This window comes from Medicago sativa, chromosome 5, assembly GCF_051527215.1.
Source record: "Medicago sativa cultivar Bolivia chromosome 5, Bolivia_mono, whole genome shotgun sequence".
NCBI lineage: Eukaryota > Viridiplantae > Streptophyta > Magnoliopsida > Fabales > Fabaceae > Medicago > Medicago sativa.
Window position 1 is genome coordinate 41,045,738 of NC_140753.1, and position 24,125 is coordinate 41,069,862.

Here is a 24,125-nt window from a genome sequence, read left to right on the forward strand (position 1 = left end):
TAATTAATTTTTTTACTCTATGAAGTTGTACTCACGTCATTCAAGTATTTTTAAGTCAGTTGAGAACACTTTCCCTTCTTTATTCTCATGTGATTGACTCTTGGAAGCTTTTGATGTGTTTAAAACAAATTTCTCTGAAGAATGATACATAGCTACATTAAAAGGAAAAAAATATAAAAGTTAAGACCACACTATTGAGATTTAAAATTGGTACCTTAGTAAATTGGAAAACTAACTAGATGGATCGATTTCAGTCCTTGGTTGGGTGGATATACTAATTGTACTTTTGCTATTTGTAGTTCTTTTATGACTCTATCCAAAAAGAAGGGCAAACCACTGACGATCACATTGATCAAACCAGTGACTTGCTAGGTAACGTCACTGATGGTATCCTAGAACACTTGAACATCATAGACCTACTTGGGACCAATATTCTGATTAGAGCATTCAACTTTTTGCATCAAACATGTAAGGATTATGATTAGGGCATTCCATTTGGTACAGTTTTAGTGGTCGGATGAGGCTTAGAAAATAGAAATTATAATTTATCCATTCATTTGTCATTTCATCTTCCAATATCAACTCAATAGTGTAATTATTAGGTTAAGTTTTTTATTTTGAGTTCATTGAACACTTACTTATTTGAAAGGGCAATGTTGATAGAACCCCTCTAGAGATAAAAAGTGGGAAAGGTTTCATTGTTTAACTAACTACTGAGTTGAATGAGTACTGGTAGTGAGGGGGAAATGGGTATGTGATGAATCTCATGTTTCGGGATCTCGTTACCCAACACTTAAGTTTTTTTGCTTTAGGATCTCCTTGTTTCCTTCAATTAAGCAATTGAGTTGCTCAAATAAGCACCATTATTTTTTGTGTGGCCGACATATATTATTAATATTAGGCCAAATACCTCTCCGAGTCCTTTAAGTTTCATGTTTGTTTCAGATAGATCCTTTAAGTTTCTAAGGTTTTAGATAGGTCCTTTAAGTTTCGAGTTTGTTTCGGATAGGTCCTTTAAGTTTCTAAGGTTTCAGATAGGTCCTTTAAGTTTCAAGTTTGTTTCAGATAGGTCCTTTCTATCAACCTCCGTTAAGCCAAAGTTGATTTGTCCGTTAAGCCAAACTCGAAACAAACTCGAAACTTAAAAGGACCTATCTGAAACCTTAGAAACTTAAATGACCTATCCGAAACAAACTCCAAACTCGAAACATAAAAAGGACCTATCTGAAACCTTAGAAACTTAAAGGACCTATCTGAAACAAACGTGAAACTTAAAGTACCCAGGGAGGTATTTGACCTTGATATTAAAATAAGTGAATATTGTTGAAATGTAATGATATAGATTTATTTGTGGGATCTAGAATTTCTTTTTAAAGGTGTTGGGTTGGAGAGAATGAATGCTTATTACATACTATTATTAAAAAAATTATGGGAAATGATAACATGTGTTCTATAAAGAAAATTGTGTGAAAATATTGCTCAAAATTTTGATAATTCCTTTTTTCAATAATTATTTACTATTTATAGCATTGTTTTAAAACCCAGTCTGGAACGATCGGTCGGATGTTCTGATAGAATCGGGTGACCAATTCTGTTAACTCAAAGGACTGGACATGCAACCAGACTGGTAAAACTCGGTGTGATTCGACCGGAGTCGATGGTCTAACCGGTGAACTAGTATAACCAGGACCAAAACATATACCAGTTTGATGGTTGAATGAATTTTTTTTATAAAAAAATTCCAAATTGTGCCTAGAGGGAATCAAACTTGGGACATGGCTTTGCATTTCTTAACCTTACCACTTGGTCAATAGGGATGGAAATAGACTAAGCCGAGCTAGGCTTTGCAAGACCTAAGTCTGACTTGTCAAAAAATTTAAGGCTGAAGTATGACCTACGACCTATCATAGACTTATTTTTTAGCCATGAGTCTGGCCTTTTGAAAGTCTTATAAGACTTATTAGCCTGCTGAAAAGCCTATTTCATATGACATCTTTAAATAAGTAATGTGATCTAAGTTTAAATAGATCTGATTAGCGAACTAATAGATCAATGAGATTAACTCTCTTTTGATATTTAACATGATTTTCTTTTAGAGAATTTAACTATATATTATATCATATTTCAATTATAGTTTATAATAATATACTTAAATATGCAAAAAGTTAATGTATACTATTCAGCTTAAATTAATGAAAATTTTAACAAATTTATAATTTAATTAAAAGTACAAATATAATAATATTAGTAATAAATAATATTATTCATATTTATATACGATGTTGGCCTTATAGGTCCTAAGAGGTTTTTTTATGGTCTTTGACCTGACCTTTTTAGTTAAACCTATCGTAGGTTGGACTGTAGGCCCTTGTAGGCCGGTATGACATATTCCCATCCTTATTGTCTTTTTTTTTTTTTTTGCGTAAACCATGTAACCTCCGTGAGAAATTGGAGAGACTAATCCCTCGAACCTTATGAGACACAAATGGACGACAAACTCTCTTTAAAAGTTATAACGCTATTGCATTTCCAAGATTGGATTCAAACTCAGGACTTTGATTAAGTTGAAAAAGACACACATCGTCTCATCTAAACTAGGGATGTTCGTGGTATGGTTTGGTTCAATTTTGAAGTTAAAAGTCATCTGAACTGCAAGATAAAGAAGTATGTGGTTTGGTTTGGTTTGCTTTTGTTGACTTTTAAAATAATATCCGAACCAAACCAAACCAAATCAAACCAATGCGGTTTGAATTGGATTAGTTGGCAATTACATGTCCATATTTTAAAACACTGTTTATAAAATGATGAGTAAATTACACTCCCCTCCCCTCCCCTCAAAGATGCTTGAATTACACTTCTCTCTCCTTTTATGTTAAAATATACAATTCTCTCCCTTGAAAAGTAAAATTTATATTCCCCTCCCTTATAAGATGCTTGAGTTACAACCCCATCCCTTAATAATTAAATATGCATTACACTTTAATATATTTTAACATAAATAATTATTTTTATGATATATATTAATTTTGAACCACCATTTAAGAAAATTAATTAATTTCTTTATAATTTAGAGCATAAAATTAACTTTTAAATAACCATGCTTTATTGTCTTTAGTAATTTTTCACATATTTTAATTTTATTTTAGGTTGTTTCATATTTTATAATAGGGTTTAAAACTACATGTTAATAAAATTGTGAATAAAAAATAGCAAAAAATATGTATTCAATTCTTTATTATATTAAAATAGACCTGTAATACAATTTTTTCTGAAGTGTGTCAGATTATTATTTTTTTGCTAGATAACGGCTTTGCCATTTCATCTATCCACCAAAAAAAAATTAAGAATAAAAATAAATATTGAGGGAGTAAAATGTAGATTTTAAGGGAACATGTAATTTAAGTTTCTCTTAGAATATTGAAAAGAGGGGAGTAAATTATTATTTTTTTGCTAGATAATGTAGAATTTGTAATATGTTTTAGAAAAGAGGGGAGGAAAGTATATAGAGAGGAGTGTAAGTTAGCATAGTCCAGAAATTATAACAATGGGATGTTGCTGTGTGAGTTCAGTCCAGTCGTGAGCAGAGCACAATAACGTCGCATTTCTGTGTTACGCCAGGAAAGGTACCTCTTCTCTCTTATATTTTTTGTTGCTTCTGTTGATTATTAAGTTAGTAAAGCAATCGTCTAATCGTGTCTCTCGGTTTGTTTCCCCCAAATTTGACTTAGAAACCCTAAACCCACTCATTCCCCAAATTTAGATTAAATATCATTTCATATTCCAATATCAACTAGGTTAACTTTTTTCAATTAGATTTCATTCAACACTTATTATTAGACTATACCAGTGGGTATGAGAGTCGACACACTTCAGATCGAAAGTGTCTAACACGACACTAACACATGTGATTAATTGCATTGAATTATGTCATTTTCTCAAATTTCATATTTGAAAATGGGTGCATATACTTAATGTACATTTTTGCTCTCTTTTTTCACAATGTTTAATCTTTTGCTTGAATTTGTAGTTCAATTATTATGACTATGTCCAACAAGAAAGCCAATTGTGGTGATCACCTTGATCGAATCAGCGACTTCCCAAGTAACGTGATTGATGGCATCCTAGAACACTTGAACGTTCGAGACCTAGTTAGGACCAGTATTCTGTCTAGAAAGTGGAGGTATATATGGATTTCATTCCCGCAACTTGAGTTTGACAAAGACTTTTTTGATTGGTGGGACTCTGACTCTGACTACAAGGGTTTCGTGGACCATAGTCCTGATGTTTCAAGAATTATCACGGAAGTTCTTTTCCTCCACAATGGGCCGATATATAAGTTTACACTTTTCATCCCTTCTAGCTTTAGAATCACATCTGGATATCTCATTAGGTGGATTCTGTTTTTGTCAAGGAAAGGTGTTAAAAATATTCAGCTTGTGAACGATGGATGTTATATCCATCGCATGCCATCTCATCTCTTCTCTTGTCAGGAATTGACTCAAGTTCGAATTTGCAAATTTAAGTTCTCAGTTCCGCCTAATTTCTGTGGCTTTAAATGTTTGCTGCACCTTCATTTAGAATGCATTAGATTTGACTTTGGTGCACTTGAGAGTCTTATTTCTGGCTGCCCATTACTTCAAGAGCTCTACATTGTACAATGTTCTGGTTATGAATGTGTTGATTTATCTGCTCCTAGTCTCAAGGTCTTCCGCATAGAATATGATCATGCCATCAAGTCAATTTGTTTGGAGAAAGCGAAGAATCTAATTGATCTTACACTGATAGTTTATCGGGATGGGGTATCTGGTTTGAATAATATTTTGCCAAAAATTCAGAGGCTTACTATGGGATTAGACTCCAAGGTCAGTTAATTTGATTCATGATCCAATCCAATATTTACATTGAAAGTTGTGTTATTTCCATTTGAAGGGTTGTATGAATATATCTCACAACTTTGTTGTTTGTATGCATAGATGTTATATGCAGATATCATTCATCCATCACAGCTGATAAGCTTAAAGTATCTGAAATTAAATACCGTGAATTTGGATCGAAGAGAAGAACTTTTGCATATTGTTAGTGTACTCAAAAGTGCTTCTAACCTGGTCGAACTTGTTATGGAGGTGACCATGAATACCCTATGCTTCTCTGCTTTTCTTTTTTTATTGTCATAATATGACTCTTTATATTTTATAATGTAGACTTGTTACGACAAAGGTTATAAGGCACAAGTGCCAGATTGTTCGGAAGAGTTAGAATGCAGTAGCTGTTGCCTTAGTCAACTTCTGACGGTGAAAATCAAAGTTCAAACCAACTTTAAGCATGTTACGAGTTTGATTCGGTTCATACTTGCAAATTCCTCATTATTAAATACTCTAACTCTTAACATTGATCTTGGTTTTAAGAAATCAGACGCACCTATATTGTTCAGCATTTCACGAGACTTGTTATGGATGGAACGAGTATCACGAAGAGCACACATTGAATTCCTTCACCAAGCGATAGATCGTCCATATTGGGCTCGTGAGTGACCTAGCCAAGACTTAGATTTAGAAATTCTGGAAAAAAATGTTATTTTAATTTAAATTTGTTTGTTTGAATTTTATTATGGTTTTAAAGATGTTGACACATGAATGGCTGTCATTCATGTTGAATAGTTTATTAAATGCATCAATTTTATTCATCCAAATGTTAAGTATACATTGTTCTGATTTGTCCAATTTTATTATGGTTTTAAAGATGTTCTCACTAAAGTATTTTCAAAGCAAGTACTTATAAGATCAAGTTTACGAAAATATTTCCTGTACTCATTAGCGTTTTCAGTATTTTCAGTTTCTCTTTTATTATTAACTCTTCTGAAATCTGAGCAGTTCTCAAGTCTGGAAGCTTTTGAAACTTGATTCAATCTTCAAACTTTTAAAACATGTCTTGTGAATCAAATTCTGGATCTTTTGAAGTTGTGATTGAGTATTGTTATTTCACATTATTCAGAATTCAAAATTTTTATTCTGAAGTTGTACTCGAGTCTGTGTTATGATTTGAGTAGTTTGAAGTCTAATGAGAACACTTGCTCTACTCAAGTCTCATGTGACTGACTGACTCTTTGATGTGATTATTATTTTTTCAATCATGCCAAAGAACACCATATACAAAACTTAAAGCACTTTGTGGTGATCTTCACACACAGAATAATCTAAAGCCTGACTCATAGTTAAAATAATTAGAAGTGTTATGATCATAATTTAGGGTCATGCATTCTGCAAGTTTGAATACTTTTTGATTTCTCATGGTGGAAAATAATTTGAAAGTTTCTTTTCTCACATAACAACTTGCTTAAAAACACATGAAAATGACCAGAAAAAGCCCATCGATAGTTAACTACGTATGGCTTCAAAAGAGAAAATCGGCTGTAGTTAACTACCGTTGTGTTTTTTGGTCATTTCCATGTATTTTTAAGAAACTTCAAATGTGAGAAAAGCAACTTTCAAATTATTTTGGTTTCAATAGAATTCAGTATAAACAATCATAATTATCTTGTAATGAGATTTACTTTTATTTGAATTTAGTATTACTTTTATTTTGAGGTTAATTTGAACATGTTTTTTTTATTTGTTCTTCTCTGTTGAGTTATAACTTTTAAATTATCTTGTGAATATTATTGCCAACATCACTTTGTTAAATGACTTAAACTTCCAAGTTATAGAAAGTAAATATTTTGATAATTCTTTGATGTTATTGTTATCGACATTGCATTAAAACCCGACTCTTACTAACCTCTTACGGATGAGAGTATCTTTGAAATGAAGAGAGAAATTGAAAGGTGAGAGAAATTAAATTGCTGGTGTTTGATGATGATGATGATGATGATGATAATAATAATAATAATAATAAAGGCCGTCCATAAACATTTAAGGGAAAATCATCTTAATTAGGTATGTTTTTAACAAAATTACCTTCAATAAAGTGTAAAGATAATGGAGCTGTGGATAATGTCTCTGAAAGAGACAACAAAAGTTAATTGAAGCAAATGATGATAGTTGTTTATTTTGTGGAGCTGGAGAGCATGTAAAAGAAGCATCATCACTCTAATTGTCATGCACATGTAAAGGGAGATATGTTTCTTAATTTGATTTGTTTTGAGGTTAATTTAAATTTATTACTTAGGTGGGTGTATCGGATTGAGATTTCGAAAGATTTTAAAAGACTTTTAGTTATAAAAAAATCTTGAGGTACTCAATCAAGATTTTAAAATTCTTTTAAAATCCCTTAAAAGTTAATACATTCTTTCACAATCTTTTAAAATCTTCAAGACTTTTTTTGTCAAAATTGTCTTTTAAATTCTCAATCCAATACACACCCCTTAAACACACATGGTAGGTAGATTCGATGCCATAAACACACATTGGCGTTTTTACGCAGGGTTGTTTGAATTGCCAAAAATCAAGTGATGGTGAAATATACATATTAGTTATGATTTAAAGACAATTTCATTGCCACACTTAAAAATTCGAGTTTACCGGTACATTAGGTCTTTAATTTAGTGGTTCATTGAGTTGTTTTTTTATTTTTGAAAAAAAATTATTTTATATCACTTACAATTATAATAATTAAATTTTACTAAAAGTGTGGAAGAATTTTTTTTATTTTTTATCATCCATAATAGTGAAAAGTGATTATTTTCTAAGATATAACGTAAAAAATTTAGTATGATTCTCGCAAACAATTAAATGATGTTTTTTTTATATGAAATTATATTTTTTTCTAAAATGTAAAATCGACAAATAGGTAAGTTTTCATGAAAAAATTATGTAATTATTGTTTGATTAAAAGTAACATCTTATATTTCCAAAACAAAATATGTCTATTTGGAGATTCCTTAACTATTGCCTTGAGGACACTAGTTAGCAAAACCCTAGTTTATTTTATACACAACTAGCGAAAAGACGGGCAGTTACGTGTCCATCTTTCCGCTCTTTTTATTGCGCTAATGTTTGAAAATTATAAACTGTGTTTCTTTTTTATGAAATTTTGGTTTTGATTAAAACTAAATTTTTTTTTGTTGCTTTCAAGTTATAAAAAATTAAACTAACCATGATTATCCATTTCAACAACACCGACAATAATACAATATAACAAAAAAATATAATCTAAATTCTTTTTTTAATGACAATAACACTTTTATTATGGAAAAAGTTGTTTAATGGTATAATTGAAATGATGAAAAAGCAAGTATATTCATATCGTATTTGTTACATTTGTTTTAATATTTAAATTTATTCTTATCTATTTGTTACATGTATTATTTGTATTGAAAATTAAGAGTATTTTTGGAAAGAAAAATTCAACCCAAAAGTGTTGAAAGCGGTAGTTTTCTTTATATATACTAGCGGAAAGACGGGCACTATCGTGCCCGTCTGTCCGCTCTTTCTACTGCGCTAATGCATGTGATTATTTTATTATGTTTGTTTGTATAATTTTGATTAAAATAAAGATAAAATAATGATCTTTTATTGTTTATTCGAATAGTAATTAGTAACATCATAACATAAATGTATAAATGACATGTTATGTAAAAGAAAAATTGCTACGATTGCCATAAAAGAATATCTTTAAAAACTACATTTTTCGTAAAGTCTCCATCTTCTCCTTCTATTTTCCCTTCTTTAACGAGAACTTTTGTTGAATTTTGAGAAACTCCTCTTGATAAAGCTACATATAATTGACCATGGCTGGAAACATGTCGTGGAAGATAGATTCCGACATTGGGAATGGTCTGCCCTTTAACATTAGTTTTTGTTCAGATTTGTTACTAATTTTTTTTAGAGGATTTAAAGTTCAATCTTTAATTCCTTCAAAAAAGAGAGTTCAATCTTTAACATTATATTTTGCTCACATTTGTTACTAATATTTTCTAAGAGGATTTAAAGTCCAATTTTTAACATTATTTTTTGTTCACGTTTGTTACTAATCTTTTTTTAGAGGATTTAAAGTTCAATCTTTAACATTATTTTTTACTCATGTTTGTTACTAATCTTTTTTTAGAGGATTTATAGTCCATCTTTAACAATATTTTTTGCTCACGTTTATTACTAATATTTTTTATAGAGGATTTAAAGTCCAATCTTTAACAATATTTTTTGCCCACATTTGTTACTAATCTTTTTTTTAGAGGATTTAAAGTCCAATATTTAACATTATTTTTTTTACTCACGTTTGTTACTAATATTTTTTTTAGAGGATTTAAAGTTCATTCTTTACCATTATTTTTTGCTCACGTTTGTTGCAATTGATCAAAGTCTAAGGAAGAGTAACTTATATTAAAAAAATAATAAAATAATATGGAAATACTGTTTTTTGTGGAAGGGATATGAAAATACTTGGCAATCTTTGTCGGTTGTATTATGGGAAACAAACGTAGATCTACACTATAAAAGCGGCTGATAAAAAAGTAACATGAGTTTTTGTTTTGTGTTAGTTTTTTGTGAGTTTGATCTTTGGTTAACATAGGTAAAAGATGGTTAATGGGGACGATTAGTGTCATGTATTACTAATCCACGTGTTATTTTATAATTTTGACTATTTGTATTTAAAATTAAGGGTATTTTTGGAAAGAAAAGTCCAACCCAAAAGTGTGTTGAAAGGGGTAGTTTTCTTTATATATAGTATAGATAATATAGATTTACACTTATTTAAAAAACAGTTATTAATAATTTTTTAATATATAAACATTTGTTGTGTGATAACATTCGCTTAATTTATGTAGCTACATAAAATAAATGTCAAACAATAGAATGTTTGGTTTGCAATGTCATGAAATCCACTTGCTGATAAAATTGGGTAGTGATATTTGAACTTTTGGTGACAACTTCTTTTACCTCTCTTTTCATTGGTTAAAAACAATGAAGAGAGAAAAAGGAAGAAAGGGTATAAGAGGATAATGTGAGTACGAGGGAGAACGTTGTCAAAAAATTGTCACAAAATAGTTGTACAAATATCATTTCGTGATAAAAATATATAAAGATTCGCTTATAATTATAATTCTAAATGTTACATTCAGCAAAAAATAAAAAAATAAAAAAAAGGAACGAAAACAGTGAACAACTTAGTTACAATTTCAAAATCGAAATATTGTTCCAGTTTTAAAAGATCATTAATCCTAACATTTCTCATAATTGTTTGTTCTTCTACTGTGGTGGCTCGTTGCGTAAAATGAATGTCCTAATATATCCTTGACATATGTTGCAGACCGACAGTGAGGGGTTCAAGAAAGAATAGGATAATTAGATGCAAACCATAATCTAGTTCATATCAGAAAAAATTAACAATAACAAACATGCCAACGTACATGCTTCATACATCACTGAACCAAGTAGAAAATAGAGACATTGCAATTCTATGGCCAAAAAACATGAGTTACACATAGCATAGCATAACATAACATAACATAGAGCCAAGCTCCTGCACAGAGAAAATGCAATTACCTTGGCCAAACACACAAGTTCTACATATTATAACATAAAAACCCACACGATGATTCCAACCTATAATTGAAAGTACTTTAGTAACTTCTCCAACATTAATAACTGTGCTTCTTTCTCTTTCTTTGGGAAATCTCATTCTTTTTCACTCTTCTTTCATCAGCTCCGATGGCTCGGCTGAGCTTCTTTGCCATAGCCCTATCAGCCTCCACCAACTCTTCCTTCTTTCTCTTTCTCTCGGCCATCTCATTCTTTTCAACAGCTCCTTGGCCCATATCAGTTGTGATGGCCCTATCAGCCTCCATCTCATTCTTTTTCCCTCTTCTTTCATCAGCTCCTGGGCCCATATCAGCATCCAACTCTTCCTTCTTTTGTAAGGCTAAAGACTCGTCTCGATCCTTTTGAGCGTTAATTAAGGCATCCGAAAGACAAATCTCCAAATAACTGAAAGCAACAAGAATGTTTAGAATCCTTCGAGCATCTTGAAAGGCTTCTCGGAAAGCAAGCCGTAACTTTTTCTTGGCCTGCGTGTTTAGAGATTGATATATTATTATAGAATTCAAATATGCACATATAAACTAAATTTGTGAAACTTGTATCGAAAACATTGCTAAAGTCAGCATAAACTTTCGTAAGAGACGTCCAGAGAAACTTGCCTCGGAAGAAAGGCCATCAATGCGACACTTGAAACCATGTTCAGTTTTGACTGATAAAATAAGAAAGCAAAATAAACAAAGACAACCAAGAATTGAATAAAGCCGTGATCAATAAAGATAAAATGAAAAAGAGGTGATTTGAGTTACCCTTTAGCGGCAAGTTAAAGGTTCCATTTGAAGCCTCCTTTAAACACTTGGCCTTTGCCTCTCGAAAGACAGCCTCAAAAGCAACCTTCAATTGTTCTAAAGAAAAAGCAGCAGCACCATCACCATCTGGAGGATTAAAGACATCCATGACAGCCTGACGTAAGTATTTATGGTAAAAGGTTTTCTGTTTCCGGGTCAAATCAGGACCTCCGATGGGGGCAGAGAACTTTGGAATGATGCGCTCCATAACTGATGGATTGACACGGCGGCGCCCTTCAGGAAATTTTGTTTTGTAGGAGCAAATAAGAAAGCATAGGGTAAGTTAAGGTTAAACAAATCAAGTATTGAATTCCAAAGGTTTTAAACCTTAATCAAGTAAAAAAGAATCCCCAATTCACAGAAGAAGCAAAATAAATCAAGTATTAGAATTGAAAAAAGAATGAAGGGAAATACCTTGAGCAAAGCTAAACGCAGGACGACGTGGGTAGAAGAAGACGCGATGAGCGAGTGGAGTGAATGAATGAATGAATTTCGGCAAACCCTAGACATATTTTCTTTTTTATCTATCTAGCAAAATGGGGGAAGTTGGTTACCCGGCCCAGCACAATTCCGGAATGTTTTTTTTTTTAAAGGAAATTCCGGAATGTTTTATACCGTATAATTGAAAGTTTGTTTTATAAAATTCCTCATTGTATCTTATTATAATTTTGTACCTACCTAAAATGGTTGTCAATGGAATGTTCATTAATCGCGACGACATTCATGATGCAGTATTGTTGGGCAATTGAAGAAAACTTGTCTCAACGGATACAACGTAGATGGTTTGCAAAGTCATGAAATTCACTTATAATTTTTTATTAAATTTTGTTTTAACTTCTTTTTGTACGGATTAAGATATTTTTCAGTTTTATTTAAAATTATAATGACGATTCATTGTATCTTTTAAATTAATAAATTACTTGAGTCAATTTAGTCCTGACTTATGACAACCTACGGTTGTTTAAATGTTTCAAAACTGTAAGTATTTTTTTTTCCGTACACATGTCATAATGAAGTATTAATTAATTCTAATTTAGTCTTTATCACCAAGGTTGTAATTTGCAAAGTAGATTCGGTGTGCAGAAAGATAACAAATTTGGAGAATTTTTCTCGTGTATATGTGTTTATGGCATATATTAATAATATTATTATGAATTTTGGATTAAAGTAATTAAAACTTACGATTTGAAGGATTAACATTTATGATTTTGCCTATTTTTATTTTTCGTCTCTACTTTTCTACGATTAATTGTTGGATTTCGATCTGCTCTCAAATCTGTTACTCTCTTAGCTTGATGAATTGTGTTAGGATATTGTGACATAATTAAATCTAGATGATGATCTTTGGTGTTGTTTAATTCTTATTTTCTGAGTTTAAATTTCAACAATGAACCAAACATGCAAATCTAGATGATAGATCTAGCATACTCTTTTTTGACGGCATCTGATACCAACTTAAATGAAGGTTTTGATAGTTTCTTGTGGCTTAAAGCAGTTCCTTTGAAGGTGAATCTTTTTGTTTGGCGACTTTTCCTGAACAGACTACCTACCAAGGATAATCTCTTTAGGCGAGGTGCTATTGAGGCTGCTCAACTATCATGTGCGGCCCTGTGTGGTGAATTAGAAGACAGAGATCACTTGTTCTTTTGGTGTGATGTATACGAACGTATTTGGCTATTGATTTCAAAATGGTTAGGATTTGAATCGGCTTTTAATGCCACAACTTGTACGCATGCTTATCAGTTTTGTGGCCTTGGAGACTTTTCCAAAAATTCAAGGACGGTGTTTGCTATTTTATGGATTTCTGTGCTTTTTGTTGTTTGGAAAGATCGTAATAATAGGATTTTCCAAAACAGGTCTGATCAGATTGAGACTCTTGCAGAAAAGGTGAAACTCCAAACGTTCTGGTGGCTGAAATCACACTATGCCTTGTTCGATTTTGACTATTCTTTTTGGAGGCTAAACCCTTTATGCTGTATGCAAGCTTTAATGTAATTTTTTTTCGGTTTTTTGGCTGGCTCTGGCTTAACTTTGGTGTAATTGATTTTTAACGGTTTCTCTTAAGCACACCTTGTGCTTGAGGAACTGTCAGTTTTCTTTAATATAATTTTGATTAGCTTCTTCAAAAAAAAGATGATAGATCTAGCCTTAATTTATTGGAAAATGCTAGCCAGTTCTCGAAGGGCATTGGTTAAGTTCCAAAACAGACTCTCTGTTTCAAAATAAGAAGTGATCGTTAATTATTGAAATGTACCAGTAAGTACAATTCAATTTTAATGTATTTTATGAAAGAAAAATTGAAAAGAAATATTCCCTCCGTCCCATAATACTTGACATAGTTGAGCTTATTATGCATGTCAATGCATAATTTTGAGCTTAAATATCTTGAATAATATATTAGAAAAAATTATGAAAATTTGATATTTTGAAAATACTCATCGAGACAAATCTAACGACATCTTATATGATATTATTTATTTTTGTATATTAGTAGAAAAATATGGTCAAAATATCTTAGGTCAAAATTACAGATTTTCGAATGGGTATCTATTGCGGGACAGAGGGAGTAACAGTTAAAAAAAAGTTAATATAAGAGAGGTAAGGAGAAAGTTAGGGTGAGTTCTCTGGCTCACCAAATGAATCACTCAATCGCTCCCTCTTTTCATCTCCTCAATCAAAATTTGTCTTTCTGTCTTCTCCTTCTTGTTGCTCCTTCTGATTAAGTGAGTACTCAACTTTCAATATTACTCCCCATTTTGTTTAGGAATTATAAGTGTTTTTTTTTAATGGCAAATGTTATAGTTAGTTTGTTAGATCCTTACCCTCTTCGCATTGCATTTTGTCTCCTCTTCGCATTGCATTTTGTTAGATCCTTACTCAACTTTCAATATTACTCCTCTTCGCATTGCATTTTGTCTGTTGTTTCAACATGATTTGGTTATCTTCTTGTCTAATTTGAGTTTAGTTCTTCATTTTTATCTTCTAAATTTGCCCTTTACTCATTTCTCAAAGCATTAATTCTTATTCTACTAGTTGAGTGTTGTGGTGGGTAGTTTTATATACAATATTAATTTCATGTAAATCTATGCACACATTCCCTTTTTCAATTCACAAATGTGTTTATGCACCTGAATTTCAAATATATGTGATTTTTTTTCCCTTTGAAAAGCTCTATGTAAAAGAAAAAGTTATGACAAATTGATTGAAATTTTAAACTGTTCCTAGGTAAATTGAAAAACTAACTAGAGGGATCGCATTCCATGGTTCAATTTTGGTGCATTTCACGATTTTTTTTCCTTAATAATATTCACTCTTTTGCTTGAATTTGTAGTTCACCGATGACTCTGTCCACGAAGAAGGCCAATTGTGGTGATCCCATTGGTCGAATCAGTGACTTACCAAGTAATTTCATCAATGGCATCCTAGACCACTTGAACGCCCGAGACCTAGTGAGGACTAGTGTTCTGTCTAGAAAGTGGAGGTATATGTGGATTACAGTCCCACGTTTTGTCGAGATTTTTATTGCAGGTACGAGGATCTCGAAGACCCTGGCCCCGAGGTTTCTAGAATTATCACAGAAGTTCTTTTCCTCCACAATGGGTCAATATATACGTTTATTCTTCGACTCCCTTCTAGCTTCCAAATTACATCATAATGCCTTAATAAGTGGATTCTGTTTTTGTCAAGGAAAGGTGTTAAATATATTCTGCTTCTGAACTTTAAAGAACCCATTCGAATGCCACCTCAGAATCAAGATTCTGAGGTAGGCTTTACACTGTATCTTACGAAGAGCTAGAAAAAGAAAATATCCAAAAACACTAGGGATGCATATCTAACCTGGTCTCAAGATCCTCCATCATCTAGCCAATGAAAATACTCTTTTGAAATATTAACGATATTAGTGTTTCGGCTTCCCACATTGCTCTTAAGAATTTTATTTTTACGCATAAACTGTCTTTTGGTTTTTGTTGTTGAGCCTATGATTAGTTTTTCTCAAGTCCGTTCATGGGTTAAGCCTAATCTTTAGAGGATGTGGAGTAATAATAATATTCCGACAACCTTTATTTTTGCTTCTGATCAATGCATAGTGTTGGAAATGAGTTGCAACCAAACCATTACATACTCTGCCGCAAATCATGGGCCCTCTATTACTCGGGTTGTTTGGTGGGAGACTATGTCGTCTTTTATCACAGAAGATATCCATGGGACATATTTGACTTGTCTAATTAACTTCACAGAAGATATTCATAGGGTACATATTTGGTTTGTCTAATTAAAGATTCCCTTGTGATGCATTTTTTTTGCATTTTTTTCTCCGCTTTATGTCTCTTTTTTTTTTTGTTGAAGAAATGTCTCTTTTTGATGGTGTGGTTTGACCCCTCTTTTATAATATACAAATATTTTTTTTAATAATATATATGAGTGAGCGACATAAAATAGGGATATCAGAGGGCTGTTAAACTAGTTGGGATATCTCATACTCAATTTGATGATTCACATATTCTTGATACAACGGAAAAAAAATAAAAAATGAATTAAAACATGATGAGGTACAGAAGAAATCGGCTAGAAGAATCCTTTATTGTTTTTGGTCTTCTAGTGGATACATCATGTTCCCTTTTAGTGTTACGCTACGGTTCTTATGACTTGAATAACTTATCCACTCAATAACAAAGTGAAGGTTTGAGAAAGTATTTACATTTCTCTTTAGAGTGTGTTTGGATGAGGTGATTGAGAAATTTTAAAGAATTTAAAATTTTAGACAATTTAAATTATTCAATTATATTACTTTCATTTCTCAATACTTTCGTTTGGATAATGTAATAAAAAAATTCATTGTCATCATCTTTGAGCAACTTTTATAAATTTTAGTTTTTTTGGGCCAAATTTAAAAATTGAAATTAGGGGTCAATTTGTAAATTTCAAAAATTTTGAGGGGGTCAAATTGAAATTTTTGAAAAACTTGAGGGGTCAATATGTAATTTTTTGGATATTTATTAGGGTCAATTGGGAAAATTTGAGGATCAAAATGCAAAATTTGAAAAATTATAACAATGAAGAAATTTGAAATTCTTAACTTTTAAATGTCGTTTGAAATTCTCTAAATTTAACTTGAACAAAATACTTCAAAAATAAATTTTTCATCATTTTAAAAGTTTTTGAATTATTATACAAACAATGAAACTCATCTCAAAGTATTTCAATTGCCTCAAAACATTACATCAACTCAAAACATTCCTCAATCCAAACACACTCTTGAGTTAAATTAAGAGAAATGATATTTATACAACCACTCTATTATAACTTTTTAATTTTTAATAACTACTCCCTCCGTGTCAAAATATAAGCAAATTCACTTTTTAGGTTCATTCATTTAATGATGTATGTGGTCCATATTATGAAGCACATACATCATTAAATGAATGTATGGACCACATACATCATTAAATAAATGAATCTAAAAAGTGAATTTTGCTTATATTTTGAAACTGAGGGAGTATTAGCATTTTTCATGCTCATGTTCTTACTCTATTTTTAATAACTTTTTCATCATACTCCCTCCGGTCTCAAATGTAAGAAACTTTTTACTTTTTAGATTTATTCAATAAATGATGTATTTGGTCTATATATTAAATGAATCTACAAAGTGAAAAATTTCTTTACATTTGAGACCGGAAGGGGTAATTGTGTCAGATATTAATGCTTTTAAATTAAACCGAGTCAATGCAATAGGTTTGTGTTCATTTCATCGGGGCAAATGTTTTGCTTTTACAAGATTTTGTCTATGCGCTCATCATCATCTAAATCCCACCAAACCCAAACACCAAAGAGAGAGAGAGACACCCCAATCCAATTAAAAGATCATAATTCTGTTCAAATGAATCACTTCACTTCCTTCTTTTGAATACCAGATCTCGCCTCTGCCATGTCTCAATTCTGGTTAGTTTATTCTTTTTTTCTCAATTTTTGTTCATTTCACTCAAAATGTTCACACAAAAATGTTTTCTTTATAGATACAGCTTTTGCTACATTTTGTATCAACTTGTGATTTTTAATATTTCATAATATTAATAACAATATATTATTATTATTATGTGATTTATAGATCTTAGGGTTCGCTGCATTTTTTCACTCCAATTGTTTGCAAATTGAGGTAATTGTTGGTAGTGTTTTAGCTGAAGCATAAAAAATGGATGATTTTTCGGGTCCTGATTTGATCAGTGACCTTCCTCAAAGTATTATAGAGACCATTTTGATACAACTTCCTATAAGAGATGCTGTTAGAACTAGCATTTTGTCGCGCAAATGGAGGTACAAATGGTCCACAATTACTCAGCTTGTTTTCGATGAAAAATGTTACCCTAACTCAACCGACCGAGAAGTTGTTCAGAAAAGTGTTGTTGAGTTTATCACCCGATTGCTGTTTCTTCACCAAGGGCCAATTCATAAGTTTCAAATTGTGAATACAAGCTTGCAGACCTGCCCTGCTATAAATCAGTGGATTCTTTTCCTTTCGAGAAATGATCTTAAAGATTTGGATCTTGAATTGGGAGAAGGTGAATTCTTTAGAATGCCGTCATGCTTTTTTAGTTGTGAGAAATTGACTCGATTGGAGCTCTCACGCTGCGAGTTGTATCCGCCTGCTAGTTTTAAGGGATTTTCGTATTTGAAGTGTCTCAATCTTCATCAAGTTTTGATATCCCCCGAAGCGATTGAGAGCCTCATTTCAAGTTGCCCTCTATTGGAGAACTTATCGCTTTCATACTTTGACTGTTTAGCTCTTACTGTACGTGCTCCAAACCTCAAGTACTTGTGTCTTGAAGGCGAATTCAAGGAAATTTGTCTTGTAGATACTCCACTTTTGGTTGAATTATCTGTTGCTATGTATATGACTGACGAGCACATGGAGCAAAGCTCAACTTGCAATTTTGTCAAGTTTCTTGGCGGTGTGCCTAACCTCGAGAGACTTGTTGGTCTTATTGACTTCACAAAGGTAACAGTTTGTTCTTACTCCCTCGGAATTCATTATTTTTCAAACATATATATTTTCTTACTTGTTAAGGGTGATAGTGAAGTGCATTTCATTTTCTTGATTTCATGTAAAAATATAGTTATAATGGTCATCTCTTCACAACATTAAAAAAGTTAATGTAAGGGTATTTTTGGAATATTACTATTAAATGTGTATAGATTAGTTGGCAATTGCTTATATTTGAATCCGACAAATTTAGATATTTTTTTGCTTACAATCGAGTCCAAGTTCGGAGTAGTATCTATTTATTTAGTTAAGTTGGTTAACACTACTTTTGCGTAAAGTTTTACCATCATTGTGATCAACAAAGGGGGTGTTCTGTTGTCAGGGGCGGACCTGGACTTCCAATATTAGTGGGGCAAAGTCAATGACTTTGTTGCTCTCACTACTACTAACTTTGTCTCTAAGCATAACCTAAAAAAATTTCTTCATCCTAATTCAATTATACAACACACAAAATATTAGATTAGTATCAAAATAAATGAAGATATGTAAGAGGAATTCATACAAAGTACATCGAGAGCAATAAATTACCACTTTTATAAAATCAACAAACAAAACAATACATCTTAATTCAATTTCAACTTCAAACAATTTAAAATTAATTTTAGTATCCAACCCCTAAAAATAAAAATCAATTTCAATTGTAGCACTATTATCACTACTACTCTCACTATCTTAATTCAATTTCAATTTTAATATCATGATTCAATTACTCTCACTACTACTATAAATTTCAGTTTAGTAATTTCAAATCAACAAGGAAAATGATTATAAGAAACAATATAGAAGATAAAATAAACAAATATAAATATTTGCACTTAATAATTTATGATATTATAATTAACACTCATCATGTTTTGCTACTTACCTAGTTTGCAGCCTTGACCTTGGTATCTTATATAAACTATATTATTTTCAGAAAATCCAAACGGAGCACTCAGATTTCTTTCTTAGTCTGTTTGTTCACTTTTTCAATACACAAGCAGTTTCCAAAGAGTCATACACAGTTTCTAAGCTCCGGTTTCATATTTGGGCCAAACAGAGCACTGGACATAAAAAAATTAATTGGACCTGAGCTGGTGTGGCTATTGCCACACCCTGCCCTGCTCAGGTCCGCCCCTGTCTGTTGTTATGTTTGTCTCTAACCTCTAGTTCATTTTTGCATGTTCTTGAAGTATTTGAGCATAGGTAATGACCTAGGGCATCTTGCTATAAAGTACAACAATTTAGAGACTATTGAAATGTATCAAGTAAGTTTTGAGGATATGAAAGAAATACTTGTCGTCTTTCGCTTGATTACAAGCTCTCCTAATTTAAAAGAACTTCACATTTCGGTAAGTCCTTACTCATTGCAGCATAGTTCAGTTGTTATTTTTAAATATCATTAATATAATCAAATATTTAAGGTTTATTACTGCATGTTTTATGCAATTGACTTTGGCAGGGTTCATCAAACATATCAAATGCCCCGTATGCTGGATATGCAGGTTTGGATTTTTGGGAAAAAGAATGCCCTTCGGATTCTATACTTGGTCAGCTTAAACTTGTGAAGTTGACAGAAATGAGCGGTATGCCACACGAGATCGAATTTATCAGATTTTTGCTTGGCTGTTCACCTATGCTGGAGACAATGAGTATCATTCCTGCTATGTATGATTTGGATTGTCAATTGAAAATGGTGGTCGAACTGATGAAATTTCGAAGAGCTTCTACTAAAGCAGAAATTTATTTCATCCGCGGAGATTAAACATTTTGAATTTTGACTATGTTGTCACGCATTCTTTTATGCCTTTTTCTCATTTTCCTTGTTACTTATCTATTTTTTGATTACAATTAGCATCCAATGGTGTACTTTGAGTCAATTTCTGCCGAGATATATGAAAACTTGTACAAGCCATGTGTATGTAAGGTGCACTTGCACATGTCACCGCTCACTTTCTACTATTTTTGTGTGTGTAGTTGATTGATAAATGTTACTCAAAAATCTTATTCCTCAGGTGTTTGAATATAATCTCTTAATCCCTGGTTCATATGGCTTTCCTATCTCTTTTGCAGGGCTGCAATTTCTCTTAAAAATAAAATAATTTAACTCACTGCTGGTGTTTTGCTTGTCCTTTCAAAATTTTGTGGAATATGCTGAGTTACTTGGATACCACAGTCCACAGCATTTGGTGTATTGCATTTGTAGCATAAGTTATTTGATGTTTTTCTTAGAATAATGATAATACTGTTTTATTTTTTAAGAGGCAAAAAATGAATATATATTGAATTAAGAAGGCACCAGAGATGCCAAATATAAGAATACAAGATATGTATAAAAACAGCTACACCAAAACGAACACAAGGCAACAATAACAGCACCACCACAAACAATAGATGCAACAAACATCTGTACAGAATATGACAACCCAAACGCCTAATGCAATGAAAAAAACCATAACAGGCTGAACCAAGAGCTGACATTACCTGCTCAAATTATACCCAGCGTCATCTGATACTAAAACACCCAACCCATATAGTGAATAAACGATCAGCTTCATAAGATAAGAAACAATATCACAAGACTCTTCGCCTATAACGACACAAATCCACACTCTTCGCCTATAACGACACAAATCCACACCAAGAACTATCATAACCAAGCGAATATCCAAAATGCTATATTTATGTAAGTTAGTTTAAATATTCATTTTTTGCGAATAAAATTAGATGCATCTAATTGTCATCAATAAGTAGGCTCAACAAAGAATGGACCTACCCTTTTTTGACTATAATAGTCTTCACCTAACCTTCCATCGATTAAGGAAAACTCACGTTTCTTTAAATCTCCTATCTATCGATTTTGTTTTTCATGGGTACACATGAAATTTGTGCATTTTTAAAAAAATATCTATAAATGCATTTATATAAATTTAGAAATAAAAAATAAAAAAATTGAAAAAAAAGGAAAAAAAATTCATATTTTTTTCAAAAGTAAGAAGTTTTATTTTATATAAAAAAATGAAAAATTCTGGAACTTAATATATTTTGAAATTTTTGAAAATATATTTCAAAAAATTAGAAAAACTAATTTTAAATTGAAAAAAAGTTCAGATTTTTCTTTCAAAATTAAAAAGTTCGTTTTTTCATTTTTTACACAAAAAATAAAAATTTTGGAAATATTTTTCATAATTAAAAAAAAATCAGATAATATTTTTTCAAAATAAAAAAATAAAATTTAGATAATATTTTTCCAGAATTGAAAATTAAAATTCTGAAATATTGAAAATATTTTTCCAGAATTTAGATAATATTTTTTGAAAACTTAAAAAAAAATAGAAAATATTTTTCCAGAATTTTTATAAAATCTTTTTCGAAATAAAAAATAGAAAAAATATCATATCTTTCTTTAAAAAATTATGAAGATTTTTTTAAAATAAAATAAAAATCTGGAAATTAATTTTCAAAATAAAAAAAATTAGATAATATTATTTTTTTCGTTTCTATTATAATTTTAATTCAATTAGGATTTTTTTTATAATTTGTCCAAAAATTTCGAAATATATTATGTTCGAGAATATTTTGTTTAGAAAAAATCTTCTTTATTTTGAAAAAAGAATGAATTTTTTCAATTTTTTTAATAGTTGAAAATTAATTTTCAGTTTTTTTAATTTTTTCAATTTCTAAATTAATATAAATGAATTTATATTTATTTATTTTTTTTAAAAAAAGGCACAATTGCCACGTGTACCCGTAAAAAAAAAAGAGAAACTAAATTAATTATGCCGTCAGCGCGCCAAGTCATCAGAAAAAGGTAACTCAGCGTGCCACATCAGCAAATATGCATAGTCAGATGACCTAGGGGGTATTTTGAAATAATTTTTTTTACAAGGACCGAATCAAATTTTTCTTTTCACAGGAGCAAACTCGGAAATGATCTATATTACAAATGGTAAAACACTATTAAATTACAATTTGTAAGTTTTTTGTTTAAGATTACATGCTAAACAACTTCGTTGGTCTAATTTGACTTCTTAAAAAAAATGATAAAATCTTGTTTTAAAAATTGCATGCAAAAGGAACAAGATATATTCCAATCAAAATAAGAGGACAATTGCTCTTTTCATTTTTGAAATTGCTTTTTTCTAACGTCAATCACTTTTTAAATTGGTTCAACCGACTTGAAAGTTTCCGACGACAGTTAAATGCTGCTAGACTAGAGGTAGCAGGGAAAAATAGCAATTTCAAAAGTGAAAAAAGCAATTACCAAATAAGAGGTTCATGTTTGGACCTCTTTTTACATGGCCCAAATAAAAAATATCCAGTTTCATGTCTTATTTTAGGCTATTTATTCGGCTCTCGTTCTCTTAACTTGCAAGTAAGAGGGTTTGATTGTCTCTCTCGTTCTCTGCTAGGGTTTGCCGCTATATCTATGCAACAAGGTTAGGTTATTGTCTTCTCTCCTTTTTCTACGTAACTCTGTTTATCAAATTCTTTATCTTAGTAATTGTAATTTGTTACAGGGAACAAATTACGTTATAACTAGCGTGATAGTATCGGTGAAAGCTGCCCACCCCTCAGGTAAAGAATAATATGTATTTTATGTTTCTATTTCATCTTACTTGCTTGTCGTTATTATCATTTCATCAAACACAAAATAAGCTATCTATATAAATAAGCTAATCTAAACGTGCAACAAAAATGTTCAGTAAAAGTTTTTAAAAAATGCACATGCGTGAAGCACATAATATGTTATAGAATGATGTAACACAAAATAAATGCAGATCCATAAATTCGATCGAAATAGTGGAGACAACATATTTATAAGTTCGTAGCATTATTTAAATGATTTTTATTTGTATCCATCGGTTACACAAGTATTCAATCAAATCATACTATTATGTTCCGATTTTTTAAGTTAGTTTCTAAAATATCTCTATAATTTTTGTCAAAAAAAAAAAAATCTCCATAACTATCTATATTTGTGTTTTAATTGGTTGCATTGGAAAAAAAAAAATTACACATTCAACACCCCACCGTAGATTTTTTTTTTTTCATTTTCGATGTCAATAAAGAGACCTGTGTATATAAATAACTAAAAAAGATATATCTATATAAATAGCTAAACAATTATTTAACAATATTCCTCCCAAAAAATCAATTAACAATGTATTCCATTCTCCAAAAAATAAATAAATTATTCCCACTTTAATTTCATATCTAATGCTTGATTATATTCGTAACATTGAAAATGTTTCACGTGTTCTAGTTTCCACATGAAATATTAGAATATCATGAGATAACTAAAAAAGTAACTATATCGACAAATACACTTTTTTTTTTTATTAGTGTTGTGTTTCTTTTCTTACTTTTTTTTTTTTAAGTTGAAAGTAGGCTGATAAATATCTTTTTATAAGATATCTATTTTTGTTTTACATTATTATAAATGATAAAGAAAAAACTTTAAGAACTCCATTATCAAAAGACATTTTTTATTTTGGTCTAAATTTTATTATAAAATCTTTAGAAGAACTCCTATATCAAACAATAATGCATTTACAGATAAAAAACAATAATGCATTTGCGACAAGGCAAAATAAGTTTAATAATTTAGTGTAATTTGATTAGTTTTTCTTTTTAACAAAGCAAAATAAAATAAATTTTTGGTCAAAAAAAAAAAAAAAACAAAGCAAAATAAAATTATATACCAAACGAAAGGTTTCCGCCAGCATAAGGCATACACGAGAGAAACATGGAATACAAATTATATGTATCAATGAATTGTTTCTC

The 24,125-nt window shown here is 30.9% G+C and overlaps 3 protein-coding genes across 6 annotated transcripts; 2 read left to right on the top strand and 1 right to left on the bottom strand.

Annotated features, from left to right (window-relative positions):
- Positions 1 to 3,480: 3,480 nt before the first annotated feature.
- On the top strand, positions 3,481 to 5,695 carry LOC146922148 (F-box/FBD/LRR-repeat protein At1g13570-like). The gene is made up of 4 exons (XM_085715241.1): positions 3,481 to 3,623; positions 4,028 to 4,862; positions 4,974 to 5,123; positions 5,202 to 5,695. The coding sequence occupies exons 2-4, from the start codon at positions 4,038 to 4,040 to the stop codon at positions 5,529 to 5,531; spliced, it is 1,305 nt and encodes a 434-aa protein (XP_085571367.1). The 5' UTR covers positions 3,481 to 3,623; positions 4,028 to 4,037; the 3' UTR covers positions 5,532 to 5,695.
- Positions 5,696 to 10,318: 4,623 nt separating this feature from the next.
- On the bottom strand, positions 10,319 to 11,830 carry LOC146922149 (uncharacterized). 2 transcript variants are annotated; one of them, XM_085715243.1, is made up of 4 exons: positions 11,735 to 11,830; positions 11,282 to 11,554; positions 11,135 to 11,184; positions 10,319 to 11,002 (listed from the first exon to the last, which is right to left on the bottom strand). In XM_085715243.1, the coding sequence occupies exons 2-4, from the start codon at positions 11,526 to 11,528 to the stop codon at positions 10,577 to 10,579; spliced, it is 723 nt and encodes a 240-aa protein (XP_085571369.1). In that variant the 5' UTR covers positions 11,529 to 11,554; positions 11,735 to 11,830; the 3' UTR covers positions 10,319 to 10,576. The 2 variants fall into 2 exon arrangements, with proteins under 2 accessions (XP_085571369.1, XP_085571368.1); XM_085715242.1 differs by lacking the exon at positions 11,735 to 11,830 and having other exon boundaries at positions 11,282 to 11,658.
- Positions 11,831 to 17,057: 5,227 nt separating this feature from the next.
- On the top strand, positions 17,058 to 20,386 carry LOC146922150 (F-box/RNI-like superfamily protein). 3 transcript variants are annotated; one of them, XM_085715244.1, is made up of 4 exons: positions 17,058 to 17,260; positions 17,427 to 18,314; positions 19,532 to 19,690; positions 19,801 to 20,386. In XM_085715244.1, exons 2-4 carry the CDS (start codon positions 17,511 to 17,513, stop codon positions 20,101 to 20,103), a joined length of 1,266 nt encoding a protein of 421 aa, XP_085571370.1. In that variant the 5' UTR covers positions 17,058 to 17,260; positions 17,427 to 17,510; the 3' UTR covers positions 20,104 to 20,386. The 3 variants fall into 3 exon arrangements, with proteins under 3 accessions (XP_085571370.1, XP_085571371.1, XP_085571372.1); XM_085715245.1 differs by having other exon boundaries at positions 17,489 to 18,314; XM_085715246.1 differs by having other exon boundaries at positions 17,497 to 18,314.
- The last annotated feature ends 3,739 nt before the right edge of the window (positions 20,387 to 24,125 follow it).

Coding starts and splice junctions, on each gene's coding strand:
- LOC146922148 (XM_085715241.1), top strand. CDS start 4,038: ATGACTATGTCCAACAAGAAAGCCAATTGTGGTGATCACCTTGATCGA. Junction 4,863..4,973: donor CTATGGGATTAGACTCCAAG/GTCAGTTAATTT, acceptor TTGTATGCATAG/ATGTTATATGCAGATATCAT. Junction 5,124..5,201: donor TGGTCGAACTTGTTATGGAG/GTGACCATGAAT, acceptor TTTATAATGTAG/ACTTGTTACGACAAAGGTTA.
- LOC146922149 (XM_085715243.1), bottom strand. CDS start 11,528: ATGGAGCGCATCATTCCAAAGTTCTCTGCCCCCATCGGAGGTCCTGAT. Junction 11,185..11,281: donor CTTTAACTTGCCGCTAAAGG/GTAACTCAAATC, acceptor TTATTTTATCAG/TCAAAACTGAACATGGTTTC. Junction 11,003..11,134: donor TTGATGGCCTTTCTTCCGAG/GCAAGTTTCTCT, acceptor CTAAACACGCAG/GCCAAGAAAAAGTTACGGCT.
- LOC146922150 (XM_085715244.1), top strand. CDS start 17,511: ATGGATGATTTTTCGGGTCCTGATTTGATCAGTGACCTTCCTCAAAGT. Junction 18,315..19,531: donor GTCTTATTGACTTCACAAAG/GTAACAGTTTGT, acceptor ATGTTCTTGAAG/TATTTGAGCATAGGTAATGA. Junction 19,691..19,800: donor TAAAAGAACTTCACATTTCG/GTAAGTCCTTAC, acceptor TGACTTTGGCAG/GGTTCATCAAACATATCAAA.